General features: G+C 45.4%; 1 protein-coding gene across 3 annotated transcripts in view; it reads right to left on the minus strand.

Annotated features, from left to right (window-relative positions):
- LOC132160690 (rho GTPase-activating protein 15-like) overlaps window positions 1-17,500 on the minus strand; it is a 57,013-nt gene that overhangs the window by 30,670 nt on the left and 8,843 nt on the right. For 2 of the 3 annotated variants that reach the window (XM_059570337.1, XM_059570339.1), the window contains exons 2-5: window positions 16,294-16,725; window positions 11,862-12,166; window positions 8,133-8,363; window positions 313-387 (exon numbers count right to left, since the gene is read on the minus strand). In XM_059570337.1, coding sequence (XP_059426320.1) covers window positions 313-387; window positions 8,133-8,363; window positions 11,862-12,166; window positions 16,294-16,648 — 966 coding nt within the window. In that variant the 5' untranslated portion in view covers window positions 16,649-16,725. The remainder of the gene's footprint in view (window positions 1-312; window positions 388-8,132; window positions 8,364-11,861; window positions 12,167-16,293; window positions 16,726-17,500) is intronic. The other variant, XM_059570338.1, reaches the window with a different exon arrangement.

Genomic DNA, 17,500 nt, shown 5'->3' on the forward strand with positions numbered 1-17,500 from the left:
TATTAAGCACTTTTGTCAATCCCAAACCATTAACTGTCTGAAAGCTCAGCACAAAAATCTGTTAGTAGAGACGTAATAAATAAATAAATCTTCAGAGAGCATAATTCCTCGTCTAATCCGTGACATGAGCAGATTATTCTGCACCAGCCCTTGCAATCTCTGTGACTGTGAGCTTCCAGGGTGTTTCCAATGCTCTTTGTTCATATAATCTCTCTTTAATGGACTTCTTTTAGACAGTAGATCATTAGATAGATGATGTACTCTCTCTCTCACACACACACACACACACACACACACACACACACACTGTACCCTGTGCATTGAGCTGCTTCCTGAGTTCTGTAATGGGAGCGACAGGTGCCTGATGTCACGCTGAACCATCCCGACCTAAACACAAACCAAACAGAGATGCACAAGTGCATTAGAAAAAGCCTGCATGCATATTCAGAATTTATAGGGCCTCAAGCAAATAAAATGTTTATTCGCATTATTTGCTGGTTAATTGCAAATTAATTGCACATAAATTTGGGCTGAGAAGATCACTGTTGATCAAAGTCACTGTTGTGTCAAATGAGAAATGCATTGAATTGACGTTACAAAAAGCGCATTTTGATTCAACATGACATAAATAATGATAACAAAATAAACAAAGCAAATATGCGTTGAAATATGACATTAAAAATATGAATATGAATCATCTAAATATAAAACTAAAACTGCCACTAGGTCTTAATGAGTGATTATTATCCCCAAAATTATCCTTAATTTTGTATTTTTGTAAAGCGCATTTGCAGCAGTACACAGCCATAGGCGAGACGGCTCGCTCGCTCATTGGCTTGTTCTGCGGCAACTGCACAGCCTATCGAGCGCAGGCTGATGCAACATCAGACCAATAAGGGCGCTTCGCGCCCTTCTTGCCACTTCCCGCCGAAACGGGTGTGGCCCAACCTATAAAAGGAGCTCGAAAAGGCTGACTCACCTGATTTATTTCATCGCCGAAGCGAACCAGAGTGAATCGTACGCACGGCAGAGAACGCAGTACTCGTTCGCTCTTCTAGAGAGAACCGGGGTTACGTTTAGTAACCGAGTACGTTCTCTTACGAGAGCTCTCTCGTACTGCGTCTTAGCTAAGACGCTACGGGAACCCGATGTAAAACGCCGTGCGCGCAGGGATCACACACCGATAAACCTGAAGCAACGCCCAGGATTTACAGTGCACAGTCACCTGAGGGACTCACAGAGAGTCCGGGACAGAAAAGGGGGAAAGCCCTCCGTCCCATATCTAGCAGCATCCGTAGATGCGGCAATATGACATCACACAGCCGAGGCAAGGCCTGACCAATGTGGCAATGCGGGTCTTACGCAATACTGCCCATATAACAGTCGGCAGCGCATAGCGCTCATGAATTCAGAATTCCCCTCAGGGCCCTGATTCTTCTATACCGACAGCAGCCTTGCTTGCAAGGCGGGAACCTCCAGGTTATAGAACCTGATAAATGTAGATGGCGAGGCCCAACCCGCCACCATACATATATCCTGCAAGGAGATCCCAGTAGACCACGCCCACGACGAGGCGACGCCTCTTGTGGAGTGTGCTCTGACGCCCAACGGGCACTGAAGGCCCCTGGAAGCGTAAGCTAACGCTATGGCGTCAACTATCCATCTGGATAGAGTCTGTCTCGAAACAGCCATTCCTTTGGAACGTCCACCGAACGAGACAAATAGCTGCTCCGTCTGCCGTAAGGCAGCAGAGCGAGACACATAAGCTCTTAAAACCCTGACAGGGCAAAGAAGACTCGAGTCTCCATCCGGCAGACAGGGCAATAACCTGAGCCCGAAACGGTGTGTTGAGGGATTTCGGCACATAACCGTGCCTAGGTTTGAGTATGACCCTTGAGTCATTGGGCCCAAACTCCAAGCACGACTGGCTCACCGAGAGCGTGTGCAAATCACCCACACGCTTCACAGAAGCGAGAGCCAACAAGAATACTGTCTTGAACGACAGATGCTGAAGGCTAACCGATTGGATAGGCTCAAAAGGGGGACCCTTCAAGGCCTCTAAAACCGCCGCGAGGTCCCACATAGGGACTGACGGAGGTCTGGGAGGATTCAGCCTCCTAGCTCCTCTGAGGAACCGGATGACTAAATCGTTCCTTCCTATTGACTGACCGGACGCCGTTTCAGAAAACGCCGCGATGGCCGCCACATAAACTTTGAGCGTGGATGGGGCTCTGCCCTTATCCAACAGCTCCTGTAGGAAGGAGAGGACCTCCGTCACCTCACAACTAAGGGGTGAATAACCTCGAGCTGTGCACCAGCTGGAGAACACCGACCACTTCGAGGCATACAGACGTCGTGTCGACGGAGCTCTAGCCTGAGTGATGGTATTTAGCACTCCCACTGCGAGATCAGCGGGTAACCGTTGAGTGCCCATACATGGAGGGACCACAACTCCGGTTGAGGGTGCCAAATCGAGCCCCTGGCCTGCGAGAGGAGATCTCTCCTCAACGGTACCGGCCATGGGGCGACATCTGCTAATTGCATCAAATCTGGGAACCATGGTTGGTTCTTCCAAAGAGGTGCCACAAGCAGTATTGAACATCTCGTTTCTCTCACCCGTTCTATCACCTGCGGAAGGAGGGAGACGGGAGGGAACGCATAAAGCGGGCAGCACGGCCATTTCCGTGGCAGCGCGCTTTCGTTCTTGGAAAAGAATGCGGGGCAGTGAGCGTTTTCGTGGGACGCAAAGAGGTCCACCTCCGCCATGCCAAATCTCTCCCACAACAGCCGAACTGTTTGCGGGTGTAGAGACCATTCGCCCGTAGGGACATTGCCTCTGGACAGCCTGTCTGGACCCAGATTCTGCAGTCCAGGCACATGCACTGCTCTCAGCGAGTGCACGTTGCGTTGAGCCCAAATCAGGAGGCGTTCCGTCAGCCTGTACAGGTTTCGGGACCCGAGACCGCCCTGGCGATTTATGTAGGACACCACGGACATGTTGTCCGAACGGACTACGACGTGGTGATCCTTGATATGGGGACAAAAGCGCGTCAGCGCGTTCTCCACTGCCAGCATTTCCAGGCAGTTGATATGATGGAGCTTTTCCCGTTCTGACCATAGGCCAAAGGACGGCCTGCCTTCGAGCAGCGCTCCCCATCCCGAAGTGGAGGCGTCTGTCGACACCATTTTCACACTCGGGGAAGTCCCCAGGCTTACACCTGATCGGTACCAGCCGTCCGCTGTCCAAGGTGCTAGAGCCGCAACACAGCTCTGATCGACCTTGAAATGCAGCCGGCCAGACGCCCACGCTCTGCGCGGCACCCGAGCCTTCAGCCAGAACTGCAGGGGGCGCATGCGGAGCAGGCCCAGCCGCAGAACCGGAGATGCTGAGGCCATGAGACCCAGCATCTTTTGACAGTGTTTGAGCGACACAGTCGCGCCGCAGCGGAAAGAACTCGCTGCGCGCTGAATGCCCATCGTGCGCTGTGGTGACAGTCGCGCCGTCATGGAACACGAGTTCAGAACTATACCCAGAAACAGGATCGTCTGACTGGGGTTCAGCGAACTCTTCGCCCAATTGACACTGAGGCCGAGCTTCTCGAGGTGATCGAGTAAAACGGCCCTGTGGTCCACAAGCTCCGCTCGTGATTGGGCCAGAACCAGCCAGTCGTCCAAATAATTCAGCACTCGTATGCCTCTGAGTCTGAGAGGAGCGAGCGCTGCATCCATGCACCTCGTAAACGTACGAGGAGCTACGGACAAGCCGAATGGCAGGACTGCAAACTGGTATGCCTGGCCCTCGAAGGCGAATCTCAAAAACCGCCTGTGGTTTGACGCTATCTGTATTTGAAAATACGCGTCCTTCAGATCTATTGACATGAACCAGTCCCCTCCGCGAATCTGCGCGAGGAGCTTCCTGGTCGTGAGCATTTTGAAACTGCGTTTCATCAATGCCTTGTTCAGCTGTCTTAGATCCAGTATGGGCCTGAGACCCCCGTCTCTCTTGGGCACCAGAAAGTATCTGCTGTACAGCCCCCCCTCGCTTTGAGCTTGAGACACAGGCTCTACAGCCCCTTTGCTCAACAGTTTTGATATTTCGGCCCGAAGTATGTGTGCTACTTCTGTTTTGACCGTAGTTTCGACGCGCGCTGAGAAGCGCGGTGGGCGTCGAGAAAACTGTAGCGAGTAGCCTCTCTTTATAATGCCTAGCACCCAATCCGAAACCCCTGGAAGCGCTGACCATGCATCTGCATGAATGGCTAAGGGCTGGATGTGACACGCGCTCTGTTGACTGGGCAACGGCGGCGCTCGAGTGTGCTGCGCATCTGAGGCGGGGAGCGCGCTGATCACAGCGGGCAGATCGCTCATCCTCGACCCCGTTCCGGCGCTTAACCGACTGGAGGGAGGCTGAGCGGGTCCCGTGGGACTCAATATATCTGCGAGTAACCGTGGGCTGCATGTGTGCACTTTTACCACTTCCAACTCGCCGTCTGCCTGTGCAGAATGTACGTGCACGGGCCTCGTTTTTACAGAAGCCCCGCGCCGTAAGTGACATAGTGTATGTGGGCACTGGGAAGTGGGCACGTTTACTATGCGGCGCGCTCGACCGATCTGTGTCGATCTTATGTGCGCCAGCCCTGTGTGCAGGGCTGTGCTTACATGCGGGGATGGGCACTGGGTAGTGGGCATCGTCACTGCATTTAAAGCACCATCGGCCGTGGCCGGACGAGCGTGCACGGGTTTCGTTTTTACAGAAACCACATGACGCGTGTGACATAGTAATTGTGGGCACTGAGGGGTGGGCACGTTTACTATGTAGTGTGCGCGACCGACTTGAGTCGACATTATGAGCGCAGGCCCTGTGTGTAGGGCTGTGCTTACATGTGGAGATGGGCACTGAGGAGTGGGCATCGTCACAACATTTATAGCACCATCGGCCGTGGCCGGAACACCAGAAAAAACACTGTTTTTGTGAAACATCTGGGTAGCCGTGATAACGGCTTTTGTGTGCAGGCAAGCGGGCACTCGTGCAGGCTTGCGCATTGCAGAAGACACTGAGGCAGTCGCAACTCTTGGAACTGCAACAGCGGCGCGCTTGGGTGAGAGCTCGGCCGCAGCGGAACTCGAACACCGGCGCTTTCCCAGCAGTGCTAGGATGCTTTCGGGGCTTCTGGCTTCACCGCAATCCTCTGCCGCGGCTCCCGCGGCGCGGGGGGACGACTCGAAGAGCGAGAACGGGGTCCCGAGCTGCGTTGCTGACGCTGTCGTGATGGCGCAGCAGGAGGCGGTGGGCGTGACTGAGAGCTCTGTGGGGCCGGTCTAGAGCGGCTAGCTGCAGAACTGGAGTGCTTCGGCAAGAAGTGCTTGAACGCCTGTGAAGCTTTCTGATCCTCGGCGAATCTCTCCACAAACTCGTTGACGGAAGATCCAAAGAGGCCGGCAGGAGTTAGCGGAGCGTCAAGAAACGCAGCGCGCTCAGACTCCTTGATGTCAGAAAGCGTCAGCCACAAATGCCTCTCAGCCACCGTAGCGGAAGCCATAACCCGTCCCATGGCCTGTGCAGCGGACTTAGTAGCGCGGAGGGAGATATCCGAAGCACTCCTCAGATCCGCGAGACAGATCGCTTCAGGTCCCATCTCATCCAGCTTGCGGAGAAGATCGCCCTGGAAAATCTGTAGCGTCGCCATGGTGTGTAACGCAGACGCAGCCTGCCCAGCAGCAGAGAATATCCGTGCGAGCAGCGATGACGTCATGCGGCAGGCTTTGGATGGCAACGCCGCCTTAGTCCGCCGTCCAGCAGAGGGCGGGCAAAGGTGCGCTGCTATAGCCTGTTCCACCGGCGGAAGTGACAGGTAGCCTCTGTTCTTAGCACCGTCCAGTATGGAGAATGCTAACGAAACAGATGAGCGGATTCTCGCCGAGAATGGAGCGTCCCAAGCCTTCGCCACTTCTTCGTGAAGCTCAGGAAGAAAAGGGGCGTGTTTTGAGCTTGAGGAAGAGCGCTCATCCGGAAGATAGCTACCATCCAGCCGGGAACGTGAAGGGGGCGCTGGTGCAGACCACTCGAGGCCGAGGCTCGCCGCGGCCAACGAGAGTACACGCATCAGCTCCTTATCGATATCCCCCCGTCTGCTGGGCCTCTGAGCAGCGGGCGCGAGATCCACGGAGCTCGCCCAACCCTCACTGCCCGAAGCAAGCAGAGAGCACGTGTCTTCTTCCTCCGACGCGGGCCTGAGATCCACTTCCTCTGATGACGCGTCGGCAAGCAGCGGACGCTGAGCATCGGGAAGCGATGCAGGGGAGACCGGCGAAGCGGAGGGAACCGGCGAGCTCGGCCGAGCTGGAGGCGGTTCTGGTAGGCGCTGCGAGCGGCGCTTCTTACGGCGCTTCTTACGGCGCTGCGGCGCAGCGGATGATGCAGGCTTCGAGAAGGATGCCAGGCGAATCCTCAGAGTCACCATAGGCATCAACTCGCAATGAGGACATCCGCCATCAGCGAGCGCGAGCGCTGCATGGTCTTCACCCAGACAGGAGACGCAGATGACATGACGATCTCCTTCGCTGAGCGGGGTTCTGCACGAGCCGCACGAAGGCATCTTTAAAAAGACGCAGCTCTTTTGTGAATGTGCGTCGCAGGGCGAACACACACACAGAATATCACAGAACAAGGATTATAAAGGATATGGGCGCCGGATAGCGCAGCAGGAACGGCAGTGGAAGGCGGCGGTGCCAGCGGCTTCAGGATGGCTCGTCCTGCTGATATGCTCTTCCAGACGGCGCTTGCTTCCTCGTGATCCAGCGATGCGTGAGCTTCGCTGAAGAGATGAAAAATCAGGTGAGTCAGCCTTTTCGAGCTCCTTTTATAGGTTGGGCCACACCCGTTTCGGCGGGAAGTGGCAAGAAGGGCGCGAAGCGCCCTTATTGGTCTGATGTTGCATCAGCCTGCGCTCGATAGGCTGTGCAGTTGCCGCAGAACAAGCCAATGAGCGAGCGAGCCGTCTCGCCTATGGCTGTGTACTGCTGCAAATGCGCTTTACAAAAATACAAAATTAAGGATAATTTTTTGCTTCAGTATTTCGTGAAAAGAGACTTTTCCCGTAGCGTCTTAGCTAAGACGCAGTACGAGAGAGCTCTCGTAAGAGAACGCTGATTCATTCAGAAATGAATCTAGTGACTCTTTATGAATGATTCACTGAATCACTGATTCAAACAGCTAATTCCATCATAAACAAAGCAGATTGAATCACTGACTCACTCGGTTCATTCAAAACTGTTGATTCATTCAGTCTGCGTGTTGCTCAGGGATGCTCAACAGTTCTGCTGTGGTTTTGATTGCAACTATTTTCATTGGTGAAATTGAGCAAAAAAAAGACAATATTGAACTTGTTTATTGAAGCATTGTATAACATCAGTATCACATTTGCAGTGGTGCAGATATTAGGGATAAACATCTCTCTTGTGCATGTAATTTTGTTTAACTATATAATATGCAAAAAATATAAAAGGGGCATTTTAAACTCCCTTAGAACCGAATGTTTCTGTTTTTCAAAAAATGTAATATACCAACATTTGAAGTGGATCAAAAAAGTTAATCAAAGTTGTCCTAAGACAAGAACACATTTTAGTTTTAGGTTTTAACTTCCGTTTTGATCCACTCCATATGTTGACTACTGTATAAAAAGTGAGGAGTAGAAATTATTTAAAGGGGTCACATGATGCAATGTTTTTTTTTTGTCTTTGGAAAGTAACAAGCTGTTCATGCATAGATGAGAATAAAGTCTCAGAGCCACGCCTTCCTAAAACACATCGTTTAGACACGCCCACAAATCTACGTCCCGGTGCGGAAAGATCTGCATAACTCCGCCCAAATGTTTACACAAAGGAAGAAGGCGTAACTTTTATTCTCGCTGTAGTGTTGTTGTCGTGGAGATGCTGTGTGTTTCCAAATATGGTGAGGGGCGTAACATTTCTGTCACATGCTTTAGGTATTCAGCCAATCACGGTGCACTGGATAGCTGGCCAATCAGAGCACACCACACTTTTTTTTTTTTTTAAGAACGATGAGCTTTGTAAATATCAACACCAAATATACAAAATTATGTTCCTGGTCCGGGATCTGATTGGTTGCCAACCTTGTTTTGGTGGGCGTGGCTTTCGCGGGCTCTGCGTGGAGGTTTCCACGAGCGCTCCTCGGTAACGGTGTTGACATAGTAACAGCGTCCGGTTCCGGGGTCACAGTATTGATCCCACAGCTGCAGCGTCAGCAGGGGTCGTTGACCCGGCAACGGCTTGGGAGGCTCCGCCCACTGCCGCTTCCCCTGCTCTGACAGGGAACTCTGGGAAATGTAGGCAGATGATGAGATCTGAGGAGAGACACATTAGAGAGATTAGAATTAATATTTTAATACTTTTATTTTTCAATTATATTTGATCTTTTTAGTTTCATTTTAATTTTATGTCCCTTTGATTTATTTGTAAACATTTCTATATAGTTTTTTTTTATTTCAGTTTAACTTCCTAATTTTAATATTTAGTATTATTTAAGCATCATTTCAGTTATTTCAATTAAAAGTATTTCATGTAATGTTTTGCATTGTTTTTGTTTTATTTTATTTAAATTACTAAAAATTATCGCTAGTAGTTGTAATTTAAGTAATTGTACTTCAATTTTATATATATATATATATATATATATATATATATATATATATATATATATATATATATATATATATATATTACTAAAATTACAACTACTAACAATCATTTTTAGTCATTTAAATAAAATTTTAACTAAATAAAATACAAAACATTGCATGAAAACTGGAGAAATCGGAAACTGGAATAACTGAAATAATAATTATATTACAAACTTAAACTGATTTCATGGAATCTTATTTAATATCTTAATATATTTCTAATTTTAGTAACTTTTTTTTACAACTTCATTTGATTTTTGTCATCTGATATTTAGCCATTATTTTATTTCAGCTTGATCAATTTAAGGATGATTTGTAATAGTTTCAGTGAACAATAACCACACTGTGCATGAAATCAATCTCAGCGAGGGAAAGTTCAACTGTAAACGCTGATGTAATTCTGCTTTCAAAACGTTGTTTTGTTTCAGTAACACTCACTGAGCCAATCATGGGAGTTAAAACCTGTTTAAAAAGCAGTTAGTGCAGTTCTGTTTTGGTTCATGCAATCATGATTTCTGATGCAATCCTCTTAATGTGTTTCTAATGTGTGTATGTGAGACTAATCAGCACGTATGCAAGCTTATCCAGGTCTAAAGGTGGACGGAGTTGAACTTGAGAGTGCAGTTTGGGACTACAAGTGAGCGTTGTGTGTTAGTGCGGTTACAGACGTGCATGCACTAAGTAAGAATACAGCTTGAAGCCACAACTGTCAAAAGGAAGTGACCTAAAACACAGACATGCATGACAATATGAACAATACAGAGAGAGAGAAAAGGAAGAAAAGCCATTAGAAGCCACTGAACACTAAAACGGCTGATTGTAAAATGTTTGCTGATGTCATTGAGTGCACTTAAAAGCTCTGACTGATGGATTAGGGTGCGTTTCTGTGCTGTGAATCTCAGAGGAGACGCTGTGTAAAGAGGGATGTTTTCTGAGGTGATCTGGATTATATAACTCATCTCTGTGAAGCCGGGACGAGCGTCATGCCACAGACAAACAGCAGGTGTCTCTCTGTCTGACTCCTGGAGCACGATGTGTGTGTCTATTTAGATATATAGAGAGATAGAGAGATAGATAGATAGATAGCTTGTGGAAACAAACGCTCCTCAAAAGATCCTGAGGATCAGATTTGAGACTCTAAAACATGATTGATGGAGAATCAAGTAAAGCTGAGCTGCTTCAGTCCAGTAAGAGTTCATCTGGAGATAATACTGACCTTATTCTGATCTTTACTTGATCACAATCAGGGAAGATTTGACCAGATGAAGCTGGACGCTTGTACAATTACACTAAAAGAGCTTTGACTGATAAAAACTCTAAACTATCGATTAGAACACAGAAGACATGCAGTAGATTATGTGAAAATGATTTAACAGCAATGTTTGATCATTTAGCACCATAGAACAGTGTAATAAAGTGTGTGTGTGTGTGTGTGTGTGTTTGTGTGTGTGTGTGTGTGTGTCATCTTTAAATGTCCACTGAGCATGAGACTGAAGTGACGGTTTTATTGTGCACATCCAGAGTGATGTCACTTCCTGTCAGCTTCAATGTGGCAATGCTCTAATCTCAGAGAGCTGTTGAACATCAGAGCAATAATCATCTAAACAGCTGAAATCTTCATGTTTTAACATTAGAAATGGCCAAGGATATTTGATATCGATGCTTTGTTTGTAATTAGGATCACAAAAATGTTGAAATGTTACATTGTTAATCTGCTCTGCCTCATTAATGTCAAACTGATCGAGATGCCATCAAATCAAAGTGGGCGGGGCTTACATGTTCACAGAGACTGAATATGATGCTTCTGTTTTAAGAGTGAGGTTAGATGACAGTTGCTAAACATTTAATATTTGGCAGGTGTTTTACAATGTAAATGATCTTTATGGTTCTTTATGGAACCATTTAAACAAAAAAGGTTCTTCTATGGCATCATGAAGCACATTTATTTGAGAGATAAACCTGATAGTAAAATGAAAGAGTTTCCTGAGCTTCTGTCTTTCCGCTTCAAATTTCACATTTAATTCAATGTTATTTGCCATTTCTTTGTCATTATTTGTGAAATGGACGAGTCATGTCTGAGAGAAAATTGTTTCTACGCCAAGTTATGTAAGTATAGGATTTACTTTGTAATTATTTGTGTAATTATAAGTGATTTTAAAGTATCAATATATACAGTCATACCTAAATTTATTCAGACAACTTTTCTCACAGTTTATTGGCTATATTTTAGAAAATGGTAATAAAATATGATAAGAACTGTGTCAGAACAAATTCATCTTGATCAGATAACTTTGATACAAAGGTATGTAATGAAATACCATTTTAAAAGCAGACAGGGTTAACCTTTCAGTAGAACTCAACACTGATTACTGTCAAAATCATTCAACACTTGAATTAAGATTATAATAACTTAATTTAAAGCACAGCCACCACAAAATCAGACTTTAGCATCTATTTTCACTTTGAGATCATTCGGAGGTTACATACAGATTTAAAGTCATAACAAGAAATAGTTTAAAAGCTGTGATACTGTTTTTGAAATCAGATCTTTGCATAGTTATGACTGGAAACACCGATATCTAACAATGCCTCAAAAAAAAAAAACAGTTAATCTATAAAAATAAATCATATACATAAACCCAAATAGAAAATAAAACAGTTATTGAATGAGCATGTGTCATATTCTGTGTCCTAAACTCCTGAAACATTGGAGTCTCAGTCAATGCAATTTATGAAAGAAGTAAATTAAGTAAATTAATTACATTACATTTAGTTACTTCCAAACACTAAGCTACAGTTATGATATTTGTGACCTTGAAGCACAGAAGCAGTCATCAGTAGCACAGGTGTATTTGTAGAAACAGACAACAATACATTGTATGAGTCAAAATTATACATTTTTCTTTTATGCCAAAAATCATTAGGATATTAAGTAAAGACCATGTTCCATGAAGATATTCTGGAAATTTCCTACCATAAGTATATCAAAACTTCATTTTTGATCAGTAATATGCATTGCTAAGAATTCATTTGAACAACTTTAAAGATGATTTTGCTCCCTCAGATTCCAGATTTTCAAATGGTTGTATCTCAGACAAATATTGTCCTCCGAACAAACCACACATCAATGGAGAGATCATTTATTCATGACGTATAAGTCACCTGTATGTGTACCTGTGTGTGTCTGTGAGCGGCTGTGCTCATGTCCCACTGGCTGCAGGATGTAGTCGGGCTCCTGGGGCTCGGGTCCTGGTTCTGGTATGGGTTCTGGGGAAGGTTGCTGGAGCTTTGGCTGCGGGCGATTGGGACGCCCGGAACCGAGAGGTGACCCGAGGGTGAGGCTGAATAACCGGAGAAGGGTAACGTCGGGAAACGTCCTCCCGCTGAAACTCTACCAGTGTGTTTCTCCATCAAGGCACTGCTGAAGTTTAGGTTTTCCATGGAACGACAGAACTGCTTATCAGGCGCTGAGAGGAACCACAGACAAAACAGGCTTATTGGATCTTAAAGAGACCTTTAAGAGATCAGTCATCCAGAAATGAAACGGGTATCGTGACTTCAAGGAGACTTCAGGAGATCTCTACCTGAAATATGAAATGAAAATTCTGTCATTAATTACTCACCCTCATGTCATTCCAAACCTCTAAGGCCTTCGTTCATCTTCAGAACACAAATTAAGATGTATTTGATGAACTCTGAGAGCTCTCTGAGCCTCCATAAACAGCAAGGATCCCAACACGATTAACGCACAGAAACGTAGCAAAACTTCATTAAAATAATCCATGTGACATCAGGGGTTCAGCCGTAATTTTACAGAGATACGAGTATACTTTTGTGTGCAGAGAAAACAAAAATAACTTTTTTCAACAATTCGTCTCTCCCTATATCGCCATTTTGGAGGGTATCCCATACGTAACAAGAAATATTTTATCTAATAAAATAAAATAAAAATAGATAGAAAACAAAAAAGATTAGAGAAGCTAGTGAATGTTTTTTTTTTAATAAGAAGTAAATGAATAGAGTGTGAGTCTAAAAGGGTTAAATTATGGGAAACTTAAAGATGGCTAATTAAGGTTAAACCACTGATGTCTAAATGTTATATTGAATCAATATTGCCCTGGAAAAAACAAAAAGCTATCTGTAGGCTATTTTACGAGCATGTACTTTCTTTAAAGTATTCTTATAATATTGTTTATAATTGTTACCTCTGTCTAGCACTTGACATGTTATATTAATTGTCCCATTGTATTTACATTCATTGTTTTGTTATATTTTAAAAAAAATTGTAAATGTTTTACCTCTCAGGAGACAGTGGTTATCCCCTTAGAACGTGGCTGCTAACTCCACTAAATAGACCCCAAACCGAACAAGAACGGCGTTATAACGAGAAGCATTGCCGGACGCGTTCAGTGGTCGAACGCACTATTGGTCTGATAAAAGGACGCTGGAGGTGCTTGGATAGGTCTGGTGGCACAGTATTGTACAGCCCTTCAAAGGTTTGCCACATTGTGGTGGCTTGCGCAGTGTTGCACAACATTGCTCAAGAGAATGGTATACCTGTTCCATCGACACCCATACTGAAGATAATGAACCCGACCCTGGCCCTCCTAATGCAGTGCATAATGCTATGGCAATACAGCGGCGTATAAATGTAATAAATGCAATGTAAAAATGTAAGTGAATTCAAACTTTTTATTTTTTCACAAGTTCTTTAAGTGAACCACTTATTTCTTACGAAATTGTTTTTATTTCTTTCAGTTCGGAACACACCGCATTAACAGCATGAACCATGTGACGTTGGGTCTGCATGACTTCTTCCGTCAGTGCACGCCTTGAGTTACCAGCGCTCGGTGGTGGCACAAAGGACGAAGATGATGATGATGATGCACTGGATTGGGGATGGGGTTGCTTGGGCATTTGATGATGGCGGCACACTGGACGTTGGTGGAGGCACACAAGATGCCGGTGGAGGCACACAGGATGGTGGTGGTGGCACACAAGATGCCGGTGGTGGCACACAGGATGGTGGTGGTGGCACACAGGATGGTGGTGGTGGCACACAGGATGGTGGTGGTGGCACACAGGATGGTGGTGGTGGCACACAAGATGCCGGTGGTGGCACACAGGATGGTGGTGGTGGCACACAGGATGGTGGTGGTGGCACACAGGATGGTGGTGGTGGCACACAAGATGCCGGTGGTGGCACACAGGATGGTGGTGGTGGCACACAGGATGGTGGTGGTGGCACACAGGATGGTGGTGGTGGCACACAGGATGGTGGTGGTGGCACACAAGATGCCGGTGGTGGCACACAGGATGGTGGTGGTGGCACACAGGATGGTGGTGGTGGCACACAGGATGGTGGTGGAGGCACACAGGATGGTGGTGGAGGCACACAGGATGGTGGTGGTGGCACACAGGATGGTGGTGGTGGCACACAGGATGGTGGTGGAGGCATACAAGATGCCGGTGGTGGCACACAGGATGGTGGTGGTGGCACACAGGATGGTGGTGGAGGCACACAGGATGGTGGTGGAGGCATACAAGATGCCGGTGGTGGCACATAGGATCTAAGCCTACATCCCTTGTCTACCCCACTTGGACCACTCACCGGGCTTGAAGGCATTCCAGGATTAACTGTTCCTTTAATCATTAAAAAACGTTTAATTAAATAAAGGTTGTATTGCATATCTGTAAATGTGTGAAATAAAATGTGCACTCGATGACTTGCTTTTGTCTTTTTAAGTTACATTTTTAGCATATGAAAACAGGAAAATCGACTATTTTAATAAACGTATATTTTAAGGGCAGCTGCATCTATTGCTAGATTTGTCACTTGGATATTTTAGGGCTTTCCAGTTCCACGGAATTTGAATTGGTTGATTTAAATTATCCACAATATAAAAGCAGAATTTTAAACAGACAAAAACTTATATAATGTGTAGATCACCGCAAATCACATCCGTATCACCTTGGAATTCTGGAAGAACTCCACTTAATCCTGTTTCCCCTATAATCGCACCCACCCTTGCTTCAAAGGCTGAGAGGTCAGTGATTCCTTGACCACCACCAGTTGTTACGACACTGTGTGCACATATTCCTTTTTTTTACGACTACTTTAAAGTCAGACCATTTTTTTTTGTCTCTTGGATTGTGCGAGGCACCGAGGTGACAGCATTGACTGCTTCTGTCTCTTGCTCCCATTCTAATATCTTTCTTTTATTTGAAATGCCTACAGAGAGCCCACCAAATAAACTTTTTTTCGGCCCTCCACCTCAGACAGCAGTACCTCCATCTCGCAGTCGGTGAAGTTTCTTTTTTTTGCTTTTTGTTTCTGTTCTTCCATTTTTAGCCAAACAGATCAATGGCAATTATCGGTCGTATTATTATGCAGGGAGATCATACATATTCAAAATAGGCGATCTTAACCTCCAAATATGGTTATTTCGGGAGGAGATTGGGGTAAGCTATAAGCACGCGCACCTGCGCACAATATTCAGATAATTGTGATTTATAAAGTGAACCTTGCGCAGGTTCTGGCGTACGTACGGTTTTATAAATCTGAAAACTTTTGTGCATACGCAAATTCTGCCTTATGTGTATACGCACACTTTAAGAATTAAATCTACACAAAGTTTTATACATGAGGCGCCTGGTCTTTTAGTGTCCAGCCCATCTTCTCTTCTGTTCTTCATTCTTATATATCTGTTTTGCCTTCTTGTCTTTCACTGGTCTGCATACAAGTCTTTCATGTTTCAATTTCTGGCTGCTTCTTCTGCTACTAGGGTATCTACATAGATAGTTTTATCTACCTTTATACTTTTATTGACACTCTTGTTTGTTAATGTATATTGTTCTTGGGCCTTGGCTTTCTTTGCACATGTGCGGCTGTTGTTTTATTGCGCTTTCTTCTCTTTCCTATGTTCTGTTTTCTTCAAAGAGTCTTTTGAGATCCACTGCTTTTGATTGTACTTTAGTGGGCCGAAGACTTCTTGGCAGGTTTTCTTCACCGCCTCATTTACCGTCTTCCATTTCTTGCCTACCGTTTCCTTTTCATTTGTTCTTGCAGGACTTTGTTCGCAAGTATCATTTTAAACTCCCTCCAGTTTGGTTGAATCCCTCGGAATCCCTGCTGTGTTGAATCTATATCTCCGATTAGTCTCCCTTGTCCAATTCCCCCCAAGTTTCAGCTTTACATGGATGACAAGGAGATAGTGGTCCGAGGCAACATCAACGCCTTGTCTGACATGCACATCTTGGAGGGACCTCTAGAATTTCTTGGTAATAAATACATGGTCAATCTGGTTCTCGGTGGAGAGGTCCAGTGATATCCAAGTAGCCTTGTGTATTTGTCTGTGAGGGAAGATGCTTCCCCCAATGACTAGATTTCAAAAATAGCAAAATCTTTTTTTATGGAGGGGGCTGCTATCTCTTTGCCAAACCCTCTTTCTTTTACATCTTGGCTTGGGACCGGCAATGGTGGAATGACATGAGGGTGAGTAATTGATGACAGAATACATTTTTTTGGGTGAACTAATCCTTTAATATACCAACCCCAAACTTGAATGGTAGTGCATATAAAGATGAGATCTACCTGAGCCATGCGTTTGCATGCAGGGTGTGAGGGAACCTTGTGGAATCATCTTGAAGTTCTCAGATGCTGATTGGCTGGAGGGCAGCAAGGGGCGGAACTGGCTTATAGGCAACTCAATGACGTATGTTGCTGGCACATATATGGGTTTGACCTTCGCGCCGACCCCGATCCTCTGCACATGCCACCAGTCCGCATTGGTCTTCTTCAGCAGGAGAAAGCGCTCGCCCTCGTGTATGGAGACCAGACGGCCATCGGTGGCACGGTACGAGTAATCATACTGAGCCTCCAGAACCACAGTACTGCCCAACCTGGACCCCGAGATCACGGTTCCACGGCGCCAGCTTCCCGACAGCATGGTTCCTCTCAGAGACACACGGAGGGTGATCGTTGGACAAGGACACCACTGGAGCGAGACGACGTGAGTGCCATGATCTGAAACAGAAAGGCTTGTTACACTCACAATACAATGTACTGACATTATGAACATAATACAATTAATCTTTGCACACCTGATGGCAATTAGTTGGTGCGTAGGAGACAAAGACCAAAACGGTCAAAACGGAAAAGCAAATGCTGCACACTACCAAACTATAGAAAAGTATCAAAAATGTTTATTTACAACGTTTAATCAGAAATTACTTAAACCTATACCAAATGGTCATTATCAGTGTGGTAATTGGGCTCATTGCAAGAATGTATCAAAAACTTGGATTTGCACTTGTGGGCATGAACAATGAAGCACTATTTAATGTGATGTTATAATGCATGTGGGTTTGTGTGTACATGTATATGTTTTGTTTTTTTGCGTTGATAATATCACTGGGTTAAAAACAAAAGAAAGAAAGAAATGTGTGCAGGCAGACGAAGAAAAAACTGTAACAGTTCTGAATTTTAGAAACACATTTTCACCTTGTCATGTGTACAGAACATGCACCTGTGAAGCATTGCTATTCCTATTGGCTTGTGTTTTTAGTTTGAGCACTTTTACAAACAAGTTTATGAATCTTTCAGAATTATAGTTATAATACTCTGCATTTGGACTGTATGAAATGTTCCTGAGATGTGATCTTCATCCAATATTAAATCCATATATAATAACACATACTTTTGATTTTGATTTTTATTAATCAATAGTCCTTTTTGAACAGATTGGTCACAATTTATTTTTACACGTGGTTTAGTTTGTAATTACATGGTTGAAGATACC

The sequence above is a fragment of the Carassius carassius genome, chromosome 17 (genome assembly GCF_963082965.1).
Source record: "Carassius carassius chromosome 17, fCarCar2.1, whole genome shotgun sequence".
NCBI lineage: Eukaryota > Metazoa > Chordata > Actinopteri > Cypriniformes > Cyprinidae > Carassius > Carassius carassius.